The sequence below is a fragment of the Parambassis ranga genome, chromosome 3 (assembly GCF_900634625.1).
Source record: "Parambassis ranga chromosome 3, fParRan2.1, whole genome shotgun sequence".
NCBI lineage: Eukaryota > Metazoa > Chordata > Actinopteri > Ambassidae > Parambassis > Parambassis ranga.
Genome location: NC_041024.1, coordinates 13,473,313 through 13,496,519, shown reverse-complemented (window position 1 = coordinate 13,496,519; position 23,207 = coordinate 13,473,313). Strand labels below are relative to the sequence as shown.

Here is a 23,207-nt window from a genome sequence, read left to right as displayed (position 1 = left end):
TGTGGTAAGCTAGCTGCACTGCTGCTGAACCGAGTGGTGAAAGCAGCTCAATACATCGTTGGTATGGAGCTTCCACAACTGGACTCATGAGACTGAAGGCAAGCAGACCGGATCAGCACTGACCTCTCACACCCTGGACACTCTATGTTTGAGGAAAATGGTTCAGAGCAATAAAAACAAGGACAAACAGACTCAGAGACCGCTTCTACCCCAGAGCAGTGGTCTCTATCACACCATCCCTCACTGCATCTCTTAACCCCAGTGACAGGGAACAATCCCTCACCTAACCTGTTTTATTATTCTGGCTGTTTATTTATTTATGTGTACAGTATATTTAATAAAGATATAATATCAAGTCCAAGCTCTTTTAAGCTTGTACCTGCTGAATGATGATAATAAAGATCATCCATTCAAATATGGACCATAAGTTATTAAAACATGCTATAAAAACTAGCATGCGTCTCAGTGCTTAGTTCTCGTTTTATTTTGAAATGTTGCTCCCCTGACCGGAAATCATATTTTAGCTAGTTGCTGTGGCAACAAGGATGTCCCTCGCTCTCTGTCACTGTTTTCTCCGTTGCTGCTTTCGCTAAACTGGCGACGCCGCCATAAGAGAAACCAGCGGAGAAAGAAAATCAGGGCTGGTGTCTCCAAAGGACAGAAAAATACCGACGGTGCTCACCGGAGGGCGGCCCGGTGAACCGTGAAGGTTCCGTTTGGTCCGTTACATTTATCAGGTGCAGGAGCCTCCGGGGCCGTTTGTCCAAGTTTGAGTGGAGCCGGGGAGGGGGCGGCGATGAGGGAAAGCATGTGGCACTTTTTCCTCCAGACTTCCGACAAACCAGGACGCTGTGGCTGATAAAACCAAGCGTACCGCTGCTGGAGTTTTAGCATTAAAATGAACAGGTTTATGCCACTTTTACAGCAATAATTTACAGATAAAGTAACGGAGGGTAACAAAAAGGCTAAAAGATGGCAGCTAACTCCATCCACAGATTGACAAACTGTTATATTTGTAGTTTGACATGTTTAATCCCTTAGCTGCGGTAGTTTTAGCTAACTTTACACGAACGGGAGACTCCCAAAACCACAGACTGAACATGTTTGTGTCGTCAGAGTAAACATGGAGCCAACAACAGAGAGCTGTTCAAGAAGTAAGTCACATGTGTCCATACATCCTCTCTGGAAGAACACTGCATCCCGGGGAAATATACATATTTCCATGAAATTCCTATTTCCATTATTTCCCACTTCTGGACAGGGATGCTGTGTTTATAGTGGTTTCTAATCTGGAGCCCTTAATCTCACACTGTCAGTTATATAAATATATATAAAAATCAATTTACACATTTTTTTTTACAACTGTCCATATCTAGAAACTGAAACAGATGTTACAATATCCACTAAATTTTTTCAATCCCGTTTAATCCTGGTGCCATGAAAACAAAATAATCTTAAACCACAGTGTAAAGGTATTGTGTCAGCAATTTATAACATAGAATTTAGGATAAAAACAATATGTATTTTCTTAAGGCAGGTAACGCAGCATCTCTCTTGTTGTATTATGTTTATGTCTAATATTTAGCCCATTAGAGACGGTAAGAAATTTATTTAGTATGATAAAGTGTGCTAAAGCATTTTTAATTAGCTTCAGCATGTTTTTTTCTCACATGATGTGAATTCATGTGACATATCACATGCAAGGAGTTTGTGAATATTTGAACATCCTGCTTGTTGATGCCCAGAATGTAATGATCCCATTCATTCTAAGAAATCCACTGTTAAGTGTGTAAAAACAGATACAAACCACAATACGAGTAGTGGGTCACAGCATAGAGGTATCAAACACCACATGCCGATATGCAGTACTAATCCCTATGAAGTTAAATGACTAAAAAAGGGAAGACAATTATAAAGTAACATACAGTACAATTGTAAACAAGCATCTTTACAGTACTGTTTATATTCTTAAACATGAAAATGAAGATGTTATCAAGATAATGTAAAGTTCTCCATTTAATAAAATATATTTGCAAGCAAAATACACTGACATTTGCGTCATCAGTTGTTTCTCAGCCAATTTAAGAAAGTCATTTCTTTTTCTGTAACTGTACCATTAACACATTAATGACTCAGCCAAACCATTTTAAAAATCCATTATTGATATTACAGCTGCAGAAACCTAAAACATCAGTCTTGTATCTATTTTTTTTTTTTTTTTTTTATTGGTTGTACAGTCGTACATCTGTTCTGCCACACAGTTATTAAAAGGTCATTCAAGCTGCTACGTAGCATTGCCAATGGTACAAAAAAGGAAAACATAAACCCAAAGTGGAATGGCTACACGAAAGAGCAAAACAACATTCTTTCTTTGTACTCATCAGTGACAATGTTTAGTACATACACATCATCTACAGGTGTTACAGGAGCATGAGATAAGCAGTCTATTAAGCTTTTAAAATCTAGAATATGCTTTTAAAGGATTTACTAACCACAGAAAAGAAAAACAAAGTAATATTCAAAACTTTTTTTCTTGAAGTGGGTGTGATTTGGTGCAGTATCGTCCTTCTGGAAGTTGCCTTCAGGCCTAAATTTACTTGCATCCATCCAAACTGAGAGTTAAAAGGGCTCTTCAGGGGAATATTTGCTGGATTTTTAGGACAATTAAAATAGGGGAAAACCTGTAGGTCCACTACCATCTACAACTAGGATTTAACTTACTGGTGCAGGTGTACAAGTAAAACAAAGGCCTTTTCAAATTTCACCCAGATCTTGTATATTTTAACATAACCAGTATAATTGTTTGTTCCAACTGCCAGTTTACTGAGCAACTCCAAAAGCACAGATACTGCTGTCAATTACAGCCACTCTGAACATACTGAAATGATTTTTTGGTAGGTAAATCCCTAATTAAAAAACAAAACCGGTTCTCCCCCAACTCATCCAAGTCTTTAGCAATAAATGATTAAAAATCAAATCTTAAATTACAACAGTGATGTTTGTTTTTTGTGCAGGATGCAAGTGTTTGTTATCCTAAATGCCAAGAATTAAAATTAAGATTTAAATCAAGGGTCTTGATGCGTTTACAGGTTCGACCCTCACATTATCACCGGTCCATCATGCTGAGGATCATCTCAGGAGTCAGGTCTCCATTAGGAGGGGCCCCAGACAGATCCTGAGCTGCTCCTTCCTCCTGGGACAACTCCATCTGAATAGAGGACTTTCCCCCTCCAACCACCACCTCTTCTGTGTCGTTGCCATCATCATCATCTTGGTCGGCTCCAACCTCCTTCTTCACAATGATGTCATCCACCTCTCCTGTGGCCTCATCCTCCACACGGATGATGGCAGCCGCTGTCAAAAAGTTTCAGGTCAGACACTGATGCTTAAACATCTATACTTCTATAGCACAACACAAGGCTCTTACTGTCAATTTTGGCTTTTGGGGGTCGTCCACGTTTCCTCTTCACTGGTGGCTCCAGTGGGGCCGGAATAGGAATAACTGGCTCAGCCTGATCCACCTCAATTTCACTTAGCAGTTCGTCTTCCTCATCTATGTCATCCAGATCATGATCTACACAAATAAGCAGATTTTAATTCAATCAATTTTAATCTAAGATAATTATACCTATAAATCACTAGGAAAGTGCCTAGGAAAGAATGTTGCTAAAATTATGACATCTGGGTGCTTAAAGAAATCTCCTGCTGTATTAAAGCCCCTGTTTTGCAATAAAGATATACAGGAACTACAACCCCATCCCATCAAAAGTGTGATTCAAAATACCTGTGTCATCATCGTCATCATCATCTCTCCTGGCCTGCATTTTCCTCTTCCTGCCACGGCGGCCTTTCTTGGGTGTAGGAGTTCCATTTTCTTCAACAACAACTTCTCCTGTACAGTTTTCAGCATGGCGCAGCATGGTGTTCTGTGGAGCATACATACAATTAGTGAAAGGCTCTTACAGCTACTGCAAGGTATGTCCCAAAATATCAGAGCGCCGTCTTACCCTGCGGGTGAAGGTCTTGCTACATTTGTTGCAGACAAAGGCGGTGGGGACAAAATTGGGATCATGGTAACGCTTGAAGTGCATGTCCAGAAGCTGCTTCTGCCGGAAGGTTTTCTCACACTGGCTGCAGGCAAATGGCTTCTCCCCTGTGTGTGTGCGCTTGTGCATTATCATATGGCGTTCCTGCAGGGGAAAAGAACAAACTGAGTCAACAGGCACAATTAAAGTTAACAGCAGTTGAACAACTCATACTGTGCATGCAACAAACCTGTCTGCAGCAGTAGTCACACTGATCACACTTGAACCTTTTCTCATTCTTGTGAGTCTTCTGATGTTGAATGAGAGCGTAGCGCTCATGAAAGACGGCGTCACAATAACGGCATTTCTTCCCCGTCTCAATAAATGAGTGTTGCTTCCGCAAATGAACACCTAAAACAAAAAGGACGAAAAAGAAAGTTGCATTAATGCTATGCAGGGATGTTATTTACACAGATTTACTTCATGATTCCCTTCAGGTTGACCTTCATATCACACAGTCACCCAACACTTACCCAGGTCACTCTTGCGTGCGATCACAGTATCACAGTGTGGGCAGTGGAACTTGGCCACATTCTCTGTGTGTTTTTGCAGAATATGCATCTTCATGGTGCCGCTCTGTGTGAAACGAGCATGGCAGATGTAGCACTCGTACGGCTTCTCACCTGCAACACAGACAAGGATTTAGGTACTCAGGTCCTCTGAGACTGGAGGTAGATGGTGTTTCTGACCATAAGCTATCTGACCTGAATGTGTTCTCATGTGTCTCTTCAGCTTGTAAGTATCTCTGCTGGCATAGCTGCACAGGCTGCACTGGAAGGGACGCTCCCCTGTGTGAGAGCGGATGTGCCTTTTCAACTTGCTCACCTGAGGAAAGAGACAGAAACCTTAAAGTACATAGCTAACCTGTGGGACAGGTCTGCAACTGCAGAATCAAGACTTTACTTACCTCCACACTGGAGTAGTCGCACATGGAGCACTTGAAAGGCTTCTCGTGTGTGTGCTTGTAGCGACGGTGACGCACCAACTCTCCGCTCGTTACAAATGCCATGTCGCAATCTGTGCACTTATGTGGCCGAGTGCCTAAAAATGAGCATCGTATTATAGTCAATTTAGATGAAATAATAATGACCAATCTGCGATTAAACAAGACTGTACAGCTTCTATTATCAGCATTGACTTCTGAATTACCTGTGTGAGTATTGAGATGGTTCCTCAGAAGTGTGACAGTCCTGAAGGCTCTTCCACACAAGTGACATTTGTGTGGTCTCTCATCTGTGTGGCTCTTCATGTGTCTGTCCAGGTTTGAGCGCCTTGGACAGGTGTAGCTACACAGCTCACACTGGAATGTTTTCTTTACACCTGGAAAAGGCAGAGAAAAATTTAGATACCCAACAATTTTACAAAATAAAGGTCAGTAACCCCACACTAATGATGTTGCATTTATTATTTCACTAAGTGGAACTCTCACCTTTCTTCTTGATCTTTGTGGGCTTCGGTGGTTTCATGTTGCCCACCACCTTCTCAGCATTCACCTCTGACAGAAGACCTTCCTGCTGTTCTTCCTCAAAGTCGTAGACGGAGACATCCATGTCACGATCACCCTCTGCATAGCGCAAGCGGCTCTTTTTTCCTTTTTTCCCTTTACGGATAGTAGTAATAGGCTGGTAGTCTGGATCCTTTGTCCATTCTGGGTCATCCTGCTGGGGCACAGAAGTTTCCACTTCTGCTGCATCTTCATCCTCCCCTTCATCTTCCCCCCTTGTTCCTTGAAGCTCATCATGCGCTGCTTGGAGCTCCTCCTGCTCCACGGTCTCCACTTCACCATTGGCACCCACTTTCACCACCTAAAAAAATATTTACCAATGTCAGCCTACACAGAGAAGCCTCTTCCCTCAGACTGGATATGCTAATTCAAGCATTCAGCACACAGTCGTTTCTCACCTGGAAGCCTTCGGGCAAAGGAAGGGTGTGACAGATAACCGGCTCTGCATCCTTGTTAGCTGCTGATGCATCAACATATGTCCCCTGCAGCCCCTCTACAGTCGTTGTAGTCACTGGTACTTGCACCAGCTGAAGCTGACCAAGACCTAAAGCAGCACCTGCCTGCTCCTCCATGTTCACCACCTAGAAACAACAATGCAACCTTAAAAAACTTGATAACAATTTAAAACATTTCCTAAGAGTAACCTACTTGATAATACAACATTAAAAAACCTGTGTTCTGTACAGACCTGTAGTGTGATGATCTGACCCTCGTCTCCACCAGTGACAGTCACTGTGCCGCCTCCGTCCAACACTTCGGTCTTCATTTGCAGCAGAGTTGGATCCAGAGCGTCCATCACCATCATCTCCATGTTACCCGCTACTTCTCCCTGTGCCCCTTGAATCAAGGCCTCTTCTCCCTCTGGCAGGACTTTTCCATCAGAAGCCAGGGCAGCAGCTTGAGCCGTCTCCATAGAAACAACCTCGCCCTCCATGGCTATGGGCCAACCACAACTCTGAATGTAAAGGACATAAACATCTTAATTGAAACTCAATATTAATATAAATATTGTACTGATACTTGCTTATAACAGAGTAATGTAATGTATGAGAATCAGCAAGCATCTATCGTATCTTACAGAGTCTTCAGATGTCTAATCTGTGACCAGAGGCAGTACAAGATGCTAAAGGTATGTTCAACCCCTGTGCTGTATTTTGTGGTTCGCAAGCTATGTACCAAGGAAAAAAATAATAATTAAATACAAATGATTTAAGATGACAAAGTACTTTACACTTTTACAAGGATTTCAGACGATGGCAGTGGCCTGTGTTAAGTTTTTAAATAATGAAATTTCAAAACAAGTTGTGGGATATTTTAAAAAACTGCTCGTTAACTTCCTGGTCCGTATGTGATCATCACTGCTGGCTGAATTCAGACATACCATAACATTACGTATAGCAAAAATTAACTGTAATACAAGTATAGTTTGAATACATAAGGACTAGTTCGAGCCTTATGACGACGCCTTTGACTAGGTCAGGGTTTGTTGTGTATGAGTCAGGTAAAGTAATACCAGAGCTTAGTGTGAACCTCACAGGGCGCAATTTGCATTGCATGTTTGTACATCATACACTTAGAAACGTGTTCGAAGCGCCTTCCTGTGCAGATCTGTGCTGACAAAATAGACGCTGATGGGGTTTGTCGGTTTGCCAATCGTAGAAGTCGATCAGCCAATGCTTTCGAGTCACTTATTCGCCTCTTTTTAGAAACATAAGCTCTTTACTCTCTCATTTTACGGGACAAAGGTGTAAAAATGATCCGCAGACACATCGATACAAACTACTTTGTCTCCGTGTCTCCTGTTAGTTGTTTAACTCGGGAGGCGCGAGTACGTCTGAAAACAGGAAACAAAGGGCACGATAAGATGGACGTCAGGCCTGAACAAACTTTAAACAGAAATGCCGCAGAAAACGACCATCCCCGTGCAAATACACAAAAATATCCGCCAAAAACCATCAAAATGCTCAACTGAGACGGGGAGTTACAGTTTATAGACGGATTTAGTGCATTTTGGATAACGATAGAGGGAGACAAACACCCCCCGCCAGCCGCCTGGCCGGTAAGCCCTACCGTGACACCTAGAGGCCGACGACGGCTCCTACAAAAACGTTTCCGTGTTTGCAGGCAAAGGAGTGGTTTTACTTACTCTCTGTTTCTTCTTTTTCTGGTGATATCCAGTTGAAAGCTCAGCGGTTGCGATTGCTCCGTTCAATCCCGCAGCAGACGGCCGTGTGTGCTCTGCGCCAAGCTAATAATTTTCTCCCGCTCTGGAAGAGTGGGCCTAACATAAAATGGCGGCCCTTAAGAGCTAACGCGGCTGCGCTGTCACAGCACCCGGGGGGAGTGAGGGGGAGGGGCCGAGCTGTGGCTGTGGGTGATGGGCGCCAGATTTGAATCCAGGCGTGGGAGTGGCGATCGGAACACAATGAGGTTGATCAATGCAACACAGAGACGATTGATTCGCTTTTTGATGACAAGTATAGATCACATTTGATTCCATGTTTGACTTTCAAACCTTCAACCGCTCCGAGTTAAATCAAGATGAATATATGTAGTGGTGTAAAGCAATTCACACAAGCAGCCACAAGAGGGCAGTGTGTAGGCTGTAAGTGTAGGGTGGGCCTCAGTGAGTCGTGATTGATTATCACTGTAGGTTGAAGGCGAGGTAAAATGAAAGACTCCAGCTGGAGGCTGGTGCTTACAGACTTTCTGGACTGATATCAGGGCTCCAGTTTAGTAGTTTGACTAAACATTTTAAATTAAATTAGATTAGGTTAGATTATTAATACTTTTCCCCATTTGTACTTATTCACAGAAAATAAAGACAAATACTACTTAAATTTGTATTTACAAAATATTATTTATTGTCTTTTAAAACAAGGATGTGCAGGAAATTACTTGATGCCAATGATATTGAAATGATTTTACCAGGAAATCTTTCCTGCCTCATGCCATCTGTGCCAGAGATAACACAGACTCACTGCTGTAAGGGACAGGTTTTGCACAAGGTTTAGGTTTTTAACTTTTAAATTGCACACTGTTGTTCTTGTATATCATATCATTTCATATCTTCATACCAAATTGCACAATCCGATTTGGACTATATATACCTGCATTACTAATTGCACATTTTTGCTTATGCACGTATGTTTATTTTTTATCTTGCTGTAAATAATGTTTATACTGTTTAATTTTTACCATTAGAGGTATATTTTTTATTCTTAAGTATGCTTGAGTGCCTGTATTTTGCTGCTGCAATAGTGAAATTTCCCAGCTTGGGATGAATAAAGTATTTTCTCTTCTATTCTAATTTAAGATTAAGATTAAGATTAAGAAACCTTTATTAGTCCCACAATGGGGAAATTGCATTTTTGCAACGGCATACAGACAGCAAGGGATACATTAAGAAAAAGATATATACATTATAAGATAGACTACAGTGTCTACACACTACATACCATTGAGTATATTTTATAAAAAAAGGCATGTTTTGTTTTGTTGGTGAATCTTATTTTGTCAAATTAATATATTAAACAGCAGGGCTTGCAATTTCACTGGTCAAACTACTGATTAGCTGAAATTATAATGTTAATTTTTGTGTGTGGTTGGTGTACAAAAACAAATAATATTTACAGGAATTAAAGCAAGCAAAATAGAATTATGCATATTTACTTGCTTGTGGCTTTAAATTAATGACTGCAGGTCTATTATACTTGCACCTGAGCTCAAAAGTAGCTGATGTCATAATAGGCTACTCCATGTTGAGAAGCCTACATGGATTCATGAGTGGAAAACAAATTAGTTCTGGCTTGTTGTGTTGAGCTTAGAGTACAGAGGAGAAACACCTCTCATGCCATTTCCCTGAAGTATGTAAATATTGTAAAAACAGAGAAAAGAAACATTATCGGCATAGGTTAACATCTTACCTCGTTTGAATATTTGATATTCAAACTAAGCAACACAATTCCCATCAAACCTGCGACACATGTTGTCAGGAGAATTGGCTGTACAGCCTATTGATGCTAGTGGGTGTGTGCCTTATTATATGGTTTATGCACAAGTCTTACAGCTCATTATCACAGTCTCTCAGGACTACTTAGGACAGTTTCCTCTACTGGTGAGACATCTCCATTTTAGATTCATCAGAACTAGTATATTTGCAGTTTTGCTGTGTAAAAGGATCTGCAGGTCAGCCTGTCACTTACAGCATTTAATAGCATCTTTCCCGCATATGAGATAAATTATTTATTTGTTACATAACCAGTAGAACATGTTGTCCATTCAGCTTTTACCTTTGAGTGTGTTGGTATAATTAGACATGTAATGGTTTAGGATGCATTGATGAAGTACATGTCAGTGTGGTCACCTTATCCCTGTCTGTGTGCCTCATCTTGTTTTATCACCATCTTTTTTTCCCTCATGGTTTTCCTCTTGCAGAGGGGAGGGGGCAGAGAAAGGCGAGGCTCTGTTGTCAGATCTGTCAGTCTAGTCAGCCTGGCCCCTCCCACCTCAGTGAAGGCATTACATACTGCTGGTGCTGGTGCTCTTAGCAACGGTGCCTCAGCAACAGAGCCACGGCAACAGAGGCTCCACGGCAACAGCGTGCCGTGTCTCCCCAATGGAGCTGCCATTGGGCGGACCAGCGCTCAGGCACTACACCCAGAGCAGACCGAGACCTCACCGACAAAAACTGAACTATCGTCCCAGCAGACTGCAGGTACTGTGAAGGAGAATCAGATAGGCTTTTGTAAAAATGAAGTGTGAAGCAAAGGTGGTGTGTGTGTGTGTGTGTGTGTGAGGAGAGAAAATGGAAGGGAGAGAGAGATGTAATAGGGTACAGAGGGGAGAGGCAGGGGGAAGGGAAGGATGGAGAAGAGAGCTGTGAAGATGCCTGGTCCCTGCTTTAATAAGGCAGTCCTGTTGTACCGGTCACCGGCTGCTCAGAGAACACACACTGATGGCTGATTGTTAGAGCAGGTGTTAGTGCTGAATGTCTTTTTCTCTTGCTCTCCCTGAAAAACACTAACGGTGTTTTATTTTTTTCATGTTTCACACTTATGGGAAAATGCATAGTGTGTGTGATCGTCCATTTTGCACTGAGCTGATCATGCTGTCAGAGAGCTGTTAGGCTGTAGACACACAGTCAGTACCTTTGAGACAAACGGCCAGCGAGACAAAATTCAAGCAATTCCCCTGACAGGATATCATGTAACGGTGACTTCTGCTAAATTTGTGTTCTGCAGTGACTTTCATTGCTACTTGTGGGCACAGATGTTAATAAGATAAGGATGATGCAGCTCTGTATTGCTGCAATTTTCATATCACATTACCTACGTTGGCAAAATGAGTTATCTTGCTCTCATTCTGCATGTAAAATCCACCCCCCCACCCCCATTGTACGTTACTGAGCAACTGATTCCCAGGAGGCGCTGGTTCGTAGCATAAATGGATGAGAGAATGAAACCAAAATACACCTATAGAGGCAGAGTGTGTGGGTTTTCGGAGTTGATGGTTATGTAATGCAAAGTTACATACACTGCAAGTTGCTCTTTATCACCAGTTTGTTTGATGTGTGTGTCTTTGTGTTTATGTGTGAATTAGGAGACAATAATTGAGAGTGAAAATGAAGTCCTTGAGCACATGGGGAGAGTGGATGAAGGAGTTGAAGAGTTCTTTACTAAGAGAGTACTTCCTGCAGATACACTGTGAGTATCACAGCTGGCAGATGAGCCTCTCAGCTGTTAATTTCATCCTGATAACAACAGTGCTTACACAGGTGAATAGACCAAGATTTATATTCTTTGTACAGAAAACAGCAAGATGAGGAGGTTATCACGGAGCATGAAGTGGCACCTGCCAGCTCTGCCCCTTGTCCACCCCCAACAAAAACACTCAGGAGGAAGCTTGGTGACTTCTTTACACTCAAAAAGAAGCGCGGTTTGAAATCAGAACCAAGCCAAGAGGGCCGCCCCAAAAAGGCCTCCATCGCTGATCTCATTCGCCCTCTCAGGGAGGCCGCCAGATCCGAGAAGGAAAAAGACAAGGATCGAGTGAAGGAGCACGACAAGGAAAATGAAAAGGAGAAAGCTAAAGAGCATCCAGGTGCTGTTACAGGAGAGATAGCTGCTCGGGAGACCCCTGTTTCTGGTGCTCCGCCGCTGAGGGGTGAGGCGGCACCTCCCCGCCGAGCTCTCAGGGAGGGGAAGTCCCAGTCTCTCATTCTGCTCTCTGGATCTGCAGGAGCAGGGACCACCAATGCCAGAAACACATCAAAGGTAAGAGCTAGTAGAGTGAAAGTCTTGCTCTACATTACAACACAAGGCGTTAAAAGCAATCATGACTCTGTTGTCACTGTTTTCAGAAACAATTAGAAGGCCAACATAGTTTTGAACAGAAACTCCATCTCATGCTTCAACGCATTGGAGTTTCCAAAGCCCAGCCTGGAGAGACACAGGTGTGTAAATATGTGTGTTTGAACTGAGGTGTGACTACTGTCGGAGTCATATGACAGCGTTTAAATTCCCCTTTTATCTTGTAGAATCAAGAAGGAGAGATGAAGAAGGCAGAGTCTGAAGGTATGTCTCTTTATCTCTGTGATTAAAGTCTTCCCTGCTCCAGTTTAGTGTTTTTTAAACCTTGAAGTTGAGAGATTTCTATCAGAAGGAGAGACTTCTTGACATGGATCAGTTTTCCATTAAAAGATTTAATATTTCAGGCACTGTGCTGATAAGACAAGGGGGGTATTTGGCTGTCTCCACCTATTATAAAGGCATAATAGGATATTAATTCCTCTGGTGACATAAGATGTGAATGATCTTTGTGTCGCAGGTACGATCATTGACAGCAAACCTGAGCCACCTCCGACTTTCTCAAAACCTCGAACGATGTCTGCGTCGTCAGGTAAAAGCATCAATACTGACACACTGTCACACATGTACAAAATATAAATAAGCTAAAACATTTTTCAACATATTTTTCTTCAGACACAAGGCATCAAATTCGGGCGAGTGTGTCAGCACACGAGGCAGCTGGGAAACCTGCTCTGCTTCCAAAGCCAGTTATCAAACCAGGTCCACCTCCCACAACATCTGGCCGCAACACACCTGAGAACGAGTTAGCCCAAATACAGGAAGCGGAGACAAACACGCCCACTAAACTCAGCCCAGCTGCAGCTCCGTCAGCTCCTGCTGCTCCTGCTATCCCTGCTACCACCAGTCCTACTGAACCGACAATCTCAAACTCAGTCGCTGACTCAGCCAACATCATTCCAGTCCCTCTTTCAAGTACTGTAACTCCGTCTGACACAGATATATGCACTGACTCTGTTATCCCTGCTCCAGCAGCTATAACACCCACAGACGACACTGCACTTGACAGCAAAGCCTCCATCCCTGAAACTAGCTCTTCTCCCACCAAACTACCAACCTCTACCTTCCAAACAACCACCACTACACCCACAGAACTCCCCACCTCTGTCTCAGTTACCTCCACCTCCTCAGAGTCCATTACTCCAAGCCTCTCTGTCACTGCCACCTCAGCAACAATAACTACACCCTCCATTGCCGCCACTGAAACGGTGTCTGCTCCCAGCAATGAAAGTTCAGTCACCACCACATCAACAAATCTGTCAGCTAAATCGACTTTGCCGGAGCCGAATAGAATTCTGGATCCAGCTGCTGGTGGTGATGCAGCTATTTCTGTCACCACCACAGCTCCTTCACCCTCCACCAGCACATCAGAAATGCCATCAATCAATTCAGTTACTGAAGCTAGTGATGAACCCCCGTCTGTCACATCCACTGGCTCTGTAACATCACTTTCATTAGTCACTACCACAGCAACGATTCCTCTTCTTAACTCAAGTGATAAAATTAAAGCCGCAGTTTCACATGACACCCCAGTTACCACTGTCTCCGCCTCGATTTCTTCTCCCCCACCGCCTTGTACCACCTCCACCTCTTCAACCACTACTGAAACTACCAGCCCAGCAACCAGCGAATGCATGACTGTCTCTACATCTGCCATTATTCACACTGCCATGCCTGGCCCCACAGACATCTCTACTCCCTCTACTTCTTCCACAGAAACAAACCCTACAGACACTACTTCCACCGCCACCTGTTTAAACCATGCTGATACCACTTCCACTGCTAGCTCAGTAGCTAATGCTGCAATTAGCTCCCCACTCATAGCTGACTCAGATCGGCCTATCTCCAACAATGTCAGCATTACCCTCACACCACCTATCGCTAGCCTGCCCGCTCCTGATAACTCAAGTGCTACTTCTCACCATGTGACTGGTCCGACAGCCTCTAATGATAGTCCAGGCCAAGGTAACGATTTACAGACATCCCCTGAAGAAAAATCTGGCACAGAGCAGCCTGGAGAAAAAGGCACAGGTACGTTCTAAACTTGCTATGTGTTCTCTGTTTTAAGTAGATGTATGCTGAATTGTGATTTTCTTCTCTCTACAGCAGATGAGGAGCCTGAGGTGGTTCAGAAAGTAACTGAGGTGGTTGAGAAGAAGGAGAAGGGTCCTGATTGTAAAAAGAAGATTGACAGCGAAAATGAAAAAATGACGCCAGTCAGGAGTGAAGTGACGAGAAAAGAAGAGCAGGGAGAGAATGTGAAAGCTGAGGAAGACACGGCAGCTGCACCTGGATCAGGGAAAGGGGATGAGCAGAAAAGAGATGACAACAAAGCAACAACAAAAGGTCAAAAGCAAGAGGAAACAGTCATTGAGTAAAAAGTAAGAAAACAAAAGATATTGCTACACACTGGGACCAACTACTGTGACGGAGGCAGAAGAGGCCACAGTAAAGGGGTGGGGGGACGATCCATGGCACTTCCTACAGGGACCACCGTATCACAGCAGCACACCACAACAGGGTGGGCCACTGGACCAAAGAACTGAGATCCCCTTGGTGTGATGTAATCAACAAATCCAGCAGTGTCTTTGTCCTTTTTTAACTTTTGTTTGAAATTTTGCATTGCACGTATGATTATGTACCATAAGACAACTACTGTGGTAAAATACACCATGTTTACAATAGATGGGTAAAAGACATAGTTATGACTATTAAATGGAATATTCAGTTGACTGAGTCTTCATTTTTTTCTGTGTAAAAACATTCCCTCTCACACAGCATCTGATGCACACTTGTGGTTTGAGTGATCTTGTACTTATTTCTCTAAACACAAAAGAGCAAACTATGCTGAAGAAAGACGAGATAGCAAGCATATTGATCTTAGAAATGTTTTTACAACTTTTATTTCTAAGATAATATAGTAGTATAGTAGTAGTAGTAGTAGTAGTATAAAGTAATATTAATATTATATACGCAATATTTTATTTATATGTGCATTGAGATAAGAGCTGTTTGATCAGACTCGTCTTCTAGTTATGATGTTGAGGTTGGAAAATATTTCACATTGCTGCATTGCAGTGTTATCAAGAAAGCTAACACTTGCGTCCATGCAAATTCATCTGACAGCATACTGAATGTGTAATTCAAAAAATACAACATACCCGAACTGCAGTGATTTTTAACTAAATGCTCTTAACTTTCAATAATGTCTTTTACATTGAACTCTGGTGGGCCTATTAAAATGAAGTTGTAGTGTATCATCCAGACCAGCAGGTGTCGCTGGCGCAGGCATCATCCTCAAAGCCCCACTCCACCCGGAAGAGGAGGGTCGACTGAAACAGCGCTGGAGAAATTGTTGTGGATTGCTTTCACGATTTCTCAAGCTAACTGGATACTCCCGTGATTTGTAAACCAGCTATCACTGGAGCTGTAGTTGCAGGAGGATTTAGATCCACAGAACAGTCGTTAGAAATGTCCGTCGTGCCTCCCAGTCGCTCGTCCGCCGGCTGGCCGCGCGGTGGTGCCGTTCAGTTTGGGAACAAATACATGAGCGGGCCTGCTAAACCGCTCACTCTGGAGAGGACCATCAACCTGTGAGTTCATGAGCATCAGAGGGGAATCATGTGCATGTAGCTGGGATCACGGTGTACGTCTGCCCGCTATTTACTGCACACCGGCGAGCAAATCGAATAAACCATCGCTCAGACAGCTAACTGTGTGATATGTGCAAGAATAGCGCAGATCCGTGCAGAGCAGGCACACACACACACACACACACACACACCACTGCTCGTATGCTTCAAACAATGCCCCGCATATCTGTGTGAGAATTTAAAAATAACAGTAAGATAAATAGTATAATTTAAAACAAAAGTGCTAATTGGTTAGTTGGCTTTTCTATCATTTAAAAACAGTTTTGAATTTTTGCTTGGATAAACCGAGCAGTTTGCCTTCTGGGAAATTATTATAGCCAGACATTTAGGGTCAGATTTTCCTAATAAAAATCAATGATTATTGATATTGGTTGTCCATCGTATCCCTGTGTGTTCATCTCTGTTTGTGCTAAGTGTTTTTTTGTGTATTTTTGTTTCAGATATCCTCTCACTAATTACACATTTGGCACCAAGGAGCCTCTGTATGAGAAGGACAGCTCAGTGGCTGCCAGGTTCCAGCGTATGCGAGAGGAGTTTGACAAGATGGGCATGAGGAGGACAGTGGAGGGTGTTCTAATCGTCCATGAGCACAGGCTTCCTCATGTCTTACTTCTGCAGCTGGGCACGACTTTCTTCAAACTGTGAGTGATTTTTGTGTGAACCAGCATGGATGGTTTGTGTTGCACAGTTTACTGACAGTTTGTTTCTCTGCTGCAGGCCTGGTGGAGAGTTAAATCCTGGAGAAGATGAGGTGGAGGGTCTGAAGCGCCTGATGACTGAGGTACCTACATCACATCACAGCACAGGTTAACTGTCTCTGCTCTGTGGAGATTGTGCATACTGACTTTTGATTGTCTGTCAGATCCTTGGCCGGCAGGATGGGGTGAAGCAGGACTGGGTGATTGATGACTGTATTGGCAATTGGTGGCGCCCCAACTTTGAGCCTCCACAGGTTTGTGCTTGTAGATGGCTGGAATAATGAAATGTTGGTAATGAAATGGAATCTTTTTATTTAAAGTAACAATGTGAACTTTTTGTGCTGCAGTACCCATATATTCCAGCTCACATCACCAAACCTAAAGAGCATAAGAAGCTGTTCCTTGTTCAGTTGCAGGAAAAAGGTCAGTGTGTTATGATGTTACATATTTCAAGTTTAATTTTAAAAAACTGATGGACAGAAATAGAAAAGTTGCTTCTTGTTTTGAAACTTGTGATGTTTCTGCAGCTCTGTTTGCCGTTCCCAAGAACTATAAACTGGTGGCTGCGCCATTATTTGAACTGTACGACAACGCTCCTGGATACGGACCAATCATTTCCAGTCTACCGCAGCTACTGAGCAGGTAATGTTGAGGTCTTTATTTTCACCGGGGACAGTGCTCAGGTGTAGCAAATTTCATAAACACCTGCTCAGTTCTTTTAACTGTCCCAGTAGGCCACGGCACTGATCCAACATGCACAGCAGCTGCACAACAGCAGCTCCATCATTAATACCAGTGTTTCCACTTCATTAATTTGCTGCAGAGCTCCACCATGAATCTCCTGTTTATCTGAAATTGTATGTCTAAGGCCAACACGGAAATGTATAGACAGTTTTATTTTTCAGTATATTGACTTAAAACGTACCACAATGCAGAATGCATAGATATAAGAGACAATAAAAAGCAGAAAACACAACAATTAAAGAAATTAAATAGAACTGGATGAATATTTTTGTTTAAGATTCATTCAAGTCATGATTTCTTTTTATAGATTCAACTTCATCTACAACTAACTTGAGAGAACAGAAGTCCATCTGGCTGTCTCTGTGAGTGCAGCCCTGTCTAAGGAATGGTGTGGTGAAAAAGACTTCCACCTCTGGCTCAACTTTCACAATCCAAACATCTGTCATATTAAGTATTTTGACAGTCCACAAGGGTGTCTATACTGAAGAAAATGGCAATGTCACTTCTTTTTTTTTTTTAAATCTCGATTTTGTAGTAAGCAGGTCTGTATTCCAGTGTGATAAAATCAGATTTTATGTCCTCCTTGGAGGCTGATATTTGATTAAAAAAAACAGCAACATTGAGTTTCATGTTGTTTTAACCTGTAACAGTACTGTGTTTTCCTTTTTAATAAAGCAGTTTTGTGTATGTTTTTATACAGTATAAAGAGAACCTGAGTAATTCTTAATGGGCCCTTCCAAAATGAAGGTAATACATTAAAGGGCCAAATGTAGACAAGTTAGAAGAAGTTCTGCTCACAATGAAACCTGCTCTACTCTGTAAACTTGCATGTGGGTCAGAGGTGTTTATGTGGTCTGATGAGTGCATAGTTCAAATTAAACGTGCTCACTTTCTAAATGTAACCCACATATTATGATATTATATCCTATCAAGCATATATAATCCATGCTCCTGTAAACCACTAATCCTCTAGGTTCACTGGGTGTCTGTTATGTTGCACAATGTTAGAGCCTATTGATCAGAAATCAACAGCCACATACTAGATTTGTTGCCATGCAAACTCTGGATGGGTTGTGTTTTTTTAACGCTGCAACACCAGAATTGTGGACAATCTGGTCCAGCCAGTTCTGCCAGACCGTGTTTTCTTTACATAAATTGCAATACCAACACACTAAGTATATTACATAGTCAGAGATATGATGTAATACACAAAAAACGTGTTATGCAACTTAGAACCTATTACTGAAGAAATCTTTCTTGGAGAGTGGATTATTTGAACAGAAATTGTACCATCAATCTATTTTTATAGCCTGTTTTCCTGTAAAACATATTTATTTAAATTCTTCCTTAAAATGTAAAAGTTACAATTAATTTAAAGAATAAAACCAATACACGATAGTCAAATGTAATATGTGTAAAAGTGCCTGACAGTCCGCACTGCGGGCAGACAGTCCAATTCCCTACCTACGTCATTAAACCGCGACGTTGGTCCGTTCACGCGCGTCAGTGAGCGTAGTGACGGGTAAAGTTTCAACCTGCCTGTCAGAGCTTAAAGTTTGTGTAATGGCCTCCAAAAGAGCACAGGAGGAGAGCAGCAACAACACAGGCAAGGGGAAGAAGAAGAGGAAGAGCTGCGGAGAGCGAGCGGAGCTTTGTTCGGCTGTGGAGGAGGAGCAGCTGAAGACAGCCGTGAAGGAGGCATGGAGTCTCAGGACTCACTACAGCCAGGGTCAGTGCAGGAAACCCACTGCTCCACAAACTGTGCTTCACGGTGCTGTAGTGCACTGATATTTATTCAATGCGACAGCACGGCATTATCCAGAGAACTGTCTCTGTCTTTTAGCGTCTCTTTATTGGTGGAAATACACAATAATAGACACACCTGCCAGTGTAATACAACATGTAGCCCACCTACAGTGGCCTCTAACACTGCAGTTTATGCATCTCAAAATGAGACAGTGACCCTTAGCTGTTTTCACCCTGTTTTTATGAATGTTACACTTGAAATTAAATTGAGTGTTTTGCTTGTTTTTGTGTGTGTTGTATTGTACTGCATACATTTTTTAAGGAAAAGGTTTTTATGGATAAAAATGTAGTTAAGGATAAAATGAACAGAGCAACGTCGTCCTGAGTTATTCACCAGCAAAATGTAATTTCTGACAGCTGACAGATGAACCTTTTAATGCAAATTTTAAACACCCTCTGTAAAAGCCAGATTTCAGTAACACATGCACACTTGATGTTGTTGTGCAGGAGATCTGGAGTTGGACTGTCAACCGTTTCCTCACTGCATCATCAAGAACTTCCTAAGCAGTGAAACCTTTGTGGAAAACCTGCAAAAAGAGCTGCGGGCACTCAACTTCCACGAGAAGTCAAATGATTTGTACAAGTTTAAACAGGTGTTTACTGACCTGATCTACACACTGACTGTCAGTCCTGCTGTACTGTCCTGTTGTCTTATATTTTTATTTGTTGTTGTCCTGCAGTCAGATGATTTGAAGAAGAGAAAAGAGCCACATATCGCAGGACTGAGGTAACAAACAGCTCCTGGTGCATTAGAAGTGAGGTAGCTCATTCAGTTACACTGCAGATCTGCTTAAACGCATATTTAATTGTGAGAATATATTACAACCCCCCTCTTCTAAAAGCCAGTGATCTGTAATGTAACAGCCGAGCTGGTAAACATTAGGCCAGTCATGTTGTTGCACTGATGCACAGTGAGGTAGTTACGCTATTACCCCAATGACAAAACACTACAGTCCCCATACCTGTAGAACTTAAGGCAGAGCATTTCAGCTGGATTGTGAGTCTTATAAACATTATGATCACTCATCCTGACAGAACGGGCTCTGTTGTCGTCGTCATATTTGTCTGTGTTGAAACTAGTAGATGTTTTAGGTGACATGTGAGAGGAAGCTTTATTAATCACATCCAGCAGGTGGCGCCAGAGGTCACAGCTGCTTCTTAAAATATAGTGTATTTCTTTCACTTGATGACTCTGAATGTCAGCGTTAACATCTGGTGACTAAACCAACCAACCATTCATCCTTGAACACAAGTTAATCCTTAACGAGTTCTTCTGCTAAATTTAAATGCAGCACACATCATTGGCGCAGTGTATTTGGTGACACTCCCTGTCTAGAAACACAGATTTTATTAAGAGCGGCCAGGTCTGCCGAGAGGTTGTGTTGTAGAGTTTGAGACATGTATGTGTGTAAATCAGGGAGAAAATGAGCTGCTTGTCAAGACAAAATGCAACTCGACCCCTATGAGACTCATACATTAACCCAGAATGCAAAATAATGTAGACTTTAGTTATATAGAGACATAATGTGCAGATTTTGTATTCAGGTTATGACAGCCTTTGTTTACAGTGGAGTAACAATCTCCTGAGGAAGCCCTAGAGAATAAATACTGCGATTGCATACACAATAACGGCCTCCCCATGCGATCATCTATTATTTACACCCCAACAAAATGTCACGGTGGGCTTTCACGCAGTCAAACTGTCTGTCTGTGGGGAGTGGGGTTACCAAATTTTTCATTTTATATGACATTAAAGGTCACTGCCACTCAACAGTATCATAATAGATTTTACAGTATACATGCTTGTGTATCACTGTCTTTAGGGAGGCACTGTTTGGGCGTTTCCGCTCCTGGCTCGGGGAGTTGTTGGGGGTTGAGCTGGAGCCCACAGTGGATATTTCCTGCGCCAGATATGAATACACAGGTGAGGCGACTGATAAACACATGTATTTTAAAACCAATTCATGACATAGGCTGTATCTCATTCTGTGTTTTTCTCCAGATGTTCTGTTGTGCCATGATGATGAATTGGAAGGGAGGCGCATTGCCTTTATTTTATACCTCGTGCCTCCCTGGGAGAGCAGCGATGGGGGCACCCTTGATCTTTACACAACAGATAGTGAGTTTCCTGGTTTGTTTGTGCATTTCTGTGATTTTATACAGCATTAGTGTGTTTTTCTTCTTTGCTCTCAGGTAATTATCAACCACAGAGGATAGTGAAGTCACTCGTGCCTTCCTTGAACACACTTGTCTTCTTTGAAGTTTCTCCAGTCTCCTTTCATCAGGTAACGATGAATGCCATTTTTTAATAATCTGGTACACTGGCTTTGTGAATCTGTACTATGTGCTGTGTGTTTCCAGGTGTCAGAGGTTTTGTCTCAGGACAAGTGTCGTTTGTCTCTGAGTGGCTGGTTTCATGGGCCCTCTGTAGAACGTCCTCCTCGGTACATAGAGCCGCCTGTCCTGAGGAGTCCACACTTACCGAGAGATGTGAGTGAATGGTTTTTGTGAGGGCTACATGAAGCAGCAGCTGCTTAGCTTAGCACAAGTCCTGGGAACAGGTGGAAACAGCAAACTTGGTAAAAATATCCGAAAAACCTCATTAATTAACATGTTGTCCATACAATACCTGAAGTGTTAAAAACATGTAAGATTCTGAGAGATATTCTGAAGGACCACACTGTAACAGCTAGTCTAGCTTTGTTTGTCTAGCTGCTAGACATACAAATCTAGACTCATCGATGTAGAAGGGCTGGTGTGGTCTAATCCCATAAATTGCTGAAATGTATTTAATTTATAATGCTGGTTATGAGGTCAAGTCATCACAGCTTGGTGCAGTGGAGGCTGATTGTCCATGCTGAAACAATGGGCACAATGAGTTTACTCCTGTGTGAAATCAGTGCTCTTCTGCAGCCTGCACTCCTAGTTATACAGGTGTGTGTGTGTGTTGATGGCAGGAGACAGTGCTGCTCGAGTGGGTCAATCCTCTGTACTTGGATATATCCTATCAAGAGCACATTCAGGGGGAGTTTGAGGACACTTCTGAAATCCAGCTCAAAGACTTTCTCAGGGTAAGTTTCTACTTGTTCTTTTCTTCTGGCTCACCTGCTTCCCCTTGTTCCTGCAGAATGCAGACTGACTGTATTTTTTAAAGGAGGAGAAGTTCAGGGAAGTGAGTGAAGCGCTGCGGCTTGCTCAGATTCAGTGGATGAAGAGAGGGCCTCCCAATAAAAGGTGGGTAATGTTTGACAGATCGACTAGCTGTCTTTCTTGTTAGACGACCCATGTACCTGAGACCTCTGATGAATTCTATGTGTGCCTTCAGATGCTACGAGGTGGCCTCTGTGGACTCCCTACCTGAGTGTGTGAGTGCCTGTTGGGAGCTTCTTCGCTCAGAATCATTCTTCCTGCTTCTCTCCAACTTCACTGGTCTTCATCTGCACTACCTGTGTCCTGCTGATGATGATGATGATGATGACGATGATGAGAATCATGATGAAGAGAAAATGAACAAAGAGCAAGAGAACACACAAGATGAAAGAGCCACTGGGTCTTCAACAGAATCATCGACCTCAGCAGCAGAAAAAACAAGCAGGAAAAAAGGTGTGTGTGTCAGTGTGAGTTGTTTCCTTTAGCATCAGCTGCAGTTGTGTGTCGTGACCTGTGTGCATTCTTTAGAGCTCAGCACACCTGTATGTAGTGGCGAATTGCGAAGATGGTCTCATGGCAGCTACACTCTGCTGCATGATGGAGAGGCAGCACGGGCGGAGTATGCTCTGGACCTGGTCTTACCTTTCGGCTGCAAAGGTACACACACACACACACACATACACTCATACACGCACATTTATCATTAATATTAATCTCTGTTGTGGTTGTTAAATTTTACCTGTCTTTCATAGACTGGCAGTCAGAAAGTGGGGGCTTCACATGCTATGTTGCAAATGAAGAGGATGAGGAGGTGAGTTTTGATTAGAGTAGTATACATGGATATTATTGCTGATGAGAGGGAAATACTGAAGTAACTATCATCACTGCTTTGTTTCTGCCCTCCTCACAGCTTCTGACGGTGTATCCAGAGGACAATTCCCTCGCTCTGGTCTACAGAGACAAAGAAACTCTGAAATTTGTCAAACATGTGAACCACAAAAGCTCCTGTGAGTCTGCTGAGACTTCAACCTGCATAGGGTTTCATGACTTTTCTTTTGTCTACTATGAATAAATATACATGGTATTTGTATGAGTGTTGGCATCTTTATTTCGTTTTCCTTGTAGTGGAAGATGGACTAAACCTATATGCTTTATAGTTCATTGAACCATAAATGATCAACAAAAGAACATGCTATACA

At 42.5% G+C, this 23,207-nt stretch overlaps 4 protein-coding genes across 4 annotated transcripts; 3 read left to right on the top strand and 1 right to left on the bottom strand.

Annotated features, from left to right (window-relative positions):
• Window positions 1–1,998: 1,998 nt before the first annotated feature.
• LOC114433375 (transcriptional repressor CTCF-like) lies at window positions 1,999–7,897 on the bottom strand. Its single transcript, XM_028401906.1, has 13 exons — window positions 7,736–7,897; window positions 6,278–6,544; window positions 5,988–6,170; window positions 5,515–5,890; window positions 5,235–5,405; window positions 4,993–5,126; window positions 4,790–4,910; window positions 4,559–4,708; window positions 4,276–4,436; window positions 4,008–4,190; window positions 3,785–3,926; window positions 3,428–3,574; window positions 1,999–3,354 (listed from the first exon to the last, which is right to left on the bottom strand). Exons 2-13 carry the CDS (start codon window positions 6,521–6,523, stop codon window positions 3,107–3,109), a joined length of 2,262 nt encoding a protein of 753 aa, XP_028257707.1. The 5' UTR covers window positions 6,524–6,544; window positions 7,736–7,897; the 3' UTR covers window positions 1,999–3,106.
• A 2,262-nt stretch (window positions 7,898–10,159) lies between these two features.
• On the top strand, window positions 10,160–14,472 carry LOC114433374 (mucin-5AC-like). The gene is made up of 8 exons (XM_028401905.1): window positions 10,160–10,306; window positions 11,191–11,294; window positions 11,399–11,864; window positions 11,951–12,043; window positions 12,128–12,164; window positions 12,418–12,489; window positions 12,573–13,988; window positions 14,064–14,472. The coding sequence occupies exons 1-8, from the start codon at window positions 10,208–10,210 to the stop codon at window positions 14,333–14,335; spliced, it is 2,559 nt and encodes an 852-aa protein (XP_028257706.1). The 5' UTR covers window positions 10,160–10,207; the 3' UTR covers window positions 14,336–14,472.
• Window positions 14,473–15,271: 799 nt separating this feature from the next.
• On the top strand, window positions 15,272–17,760 carry nudt21 (nudix hydrolase 21). Its single transcript, XM_028401843.1, has 7 exons — window positions 15,272–15,550; window positions 16,051–16,251; window positions 16,328–16,391; window positions 16,473–16,562; window positions 16,656–16,731; window positions 16,836–16,950; window positions 17,360–17,760. The coding sequence occupies exons 1-7, from the start codon at window positions 15,429–15,431 to the stop codon at window positions 17,379–17,381; spliced, it is 690 nt and encodes a 229-aa protein (XP_028257644.1). The 5' UTR covers window positions 15,272–15,428; the 3' UTR covers window positions 17,382–17,760.
• A 781-nt stretch (window positions 17,761–18,541) lies between these two features.
• Window positions 18,542–23,098, top strand: ogfod1 (2-oxoglutarate and iron-dependent oxygenase domain containing 1). The gene is made up of 13 exons (XM_028401823.1): window positions 18,542–18,781; window positions 19,306–19,451; window positions 19,539–19,585; window positions 20,682–20,782; window positions 20,861–20,977; window positions 21,052–21,143; window positions 21,220–21,348; window positions 21,816–21,929; window positions 22,013–22,092; window positions 22,184–22,461; window positions 22,537–22,665; window positions 22,761–22,819; window positions 22,919–23,098. The coding sequence occupies exons 1-13, from the start codon at window positions 18,616–18,618 to the stop codon at window positions 23,078–23,080; spliced, it is 1,620 nt and encodes a 539-aa protein (XP_028257624.1). The 5' UTR covers window positions 18,542–18,615; the 3' UTR covers window positions 23,081–23,098.
• Window positions 23,099–23,207: the final 109 nt, after the last annotated feature.

Excerpts from the sequence above, each read along its gene's own strand:
- LOC114433375 (XM_028401906.1), bottom strand. The coding sequence starts at position 6,523 with ATGGAGGGCGAGGTTGTTTCTATGGAGACGGCTCAAGCTGCTGCCCTG. Across the intron at positions 5,406-5,514 it reads CACAAAGATCAAGAAGAAAG|GTGTAAAGAAAACATTCCAG; the intron begins GTGAGAGTTCCA and ends TGCCTTTTCCAG. Across the intron at positions 3,927-4,007 it reads GCAAGACCTTCACCCGCAGG|AACACCATGCTGCGCCATGC; the intron begins GTAAGACGGCGC and ends TATGCTCCACAG.
- LOC114433374 (XM_028401905.1), top strand. The coding sequence starts at position 10,208 with ATGGAGCTGCCATTGGGCGGACCAGCGCTCAGGCACTACACCCAGAGC. Across the intron at positions 11,865-11,950 it reads ATGCCAGAAACACATCAAAG|AAACAATTAGAAGGCCAACA; the intron begins GTAAGAGCTAGT and ends CACTGTTTTCAG. Across the intron at positions 12,490-12,572 it reads AACGATGTCTGCGTCGTCAG|ACACAAGGCATCAAATTCGG; the intron begins GTAAAAGCATCA and ends ATTTTTCTTCAG.
- nudt21 (XM_028401843.1), top strand. The coding sequence starts at position 15,429 with ATGTCCGTCGTGCCTCCCAGTCGCTCGTCCGCCGGCTGGCCGCGCGGT. Across the intron at positions 16,392-16,472 it reads TGAAGCGCCTGATGACTGAG|ATCCTTGGCCGGCAGGATGG; the intron begins GTACCTACATCA and ends ATTGTCTGTCAG. Across the intron at positions 16,732-16,835 it reads TGTTCAGTTGCAGGAAAAAG|CTCTGTTTGCCGTTCCCAAG; the intron begins GTCAGTGTGTTA and ends ATGTTTCTGCAG.
- ogfod1 (XM_028401823.1), top strand. The coding sequence starts at position 18,616 with ATGGCCTCCAAAAGAGCACAGGAGGAGAGCAGCAACAACACAGGCAAG. Across the intron at positions 20,978-21,051 it reads TGATCTTTACACAACAGATA|GTAATTATCAACCACAGAGG; the intron begins GTGAGTTTCCTG and ends CTTTGCTCTCAG. Across the intron at positions 21,930-22,012 it reads AGCTCAAAGACTTTCTCAGG|GAGGAGAAGTTCAGGGAAGT; the intron begins GTAAGTTTCTAC and ends TATTTTTTAAAG.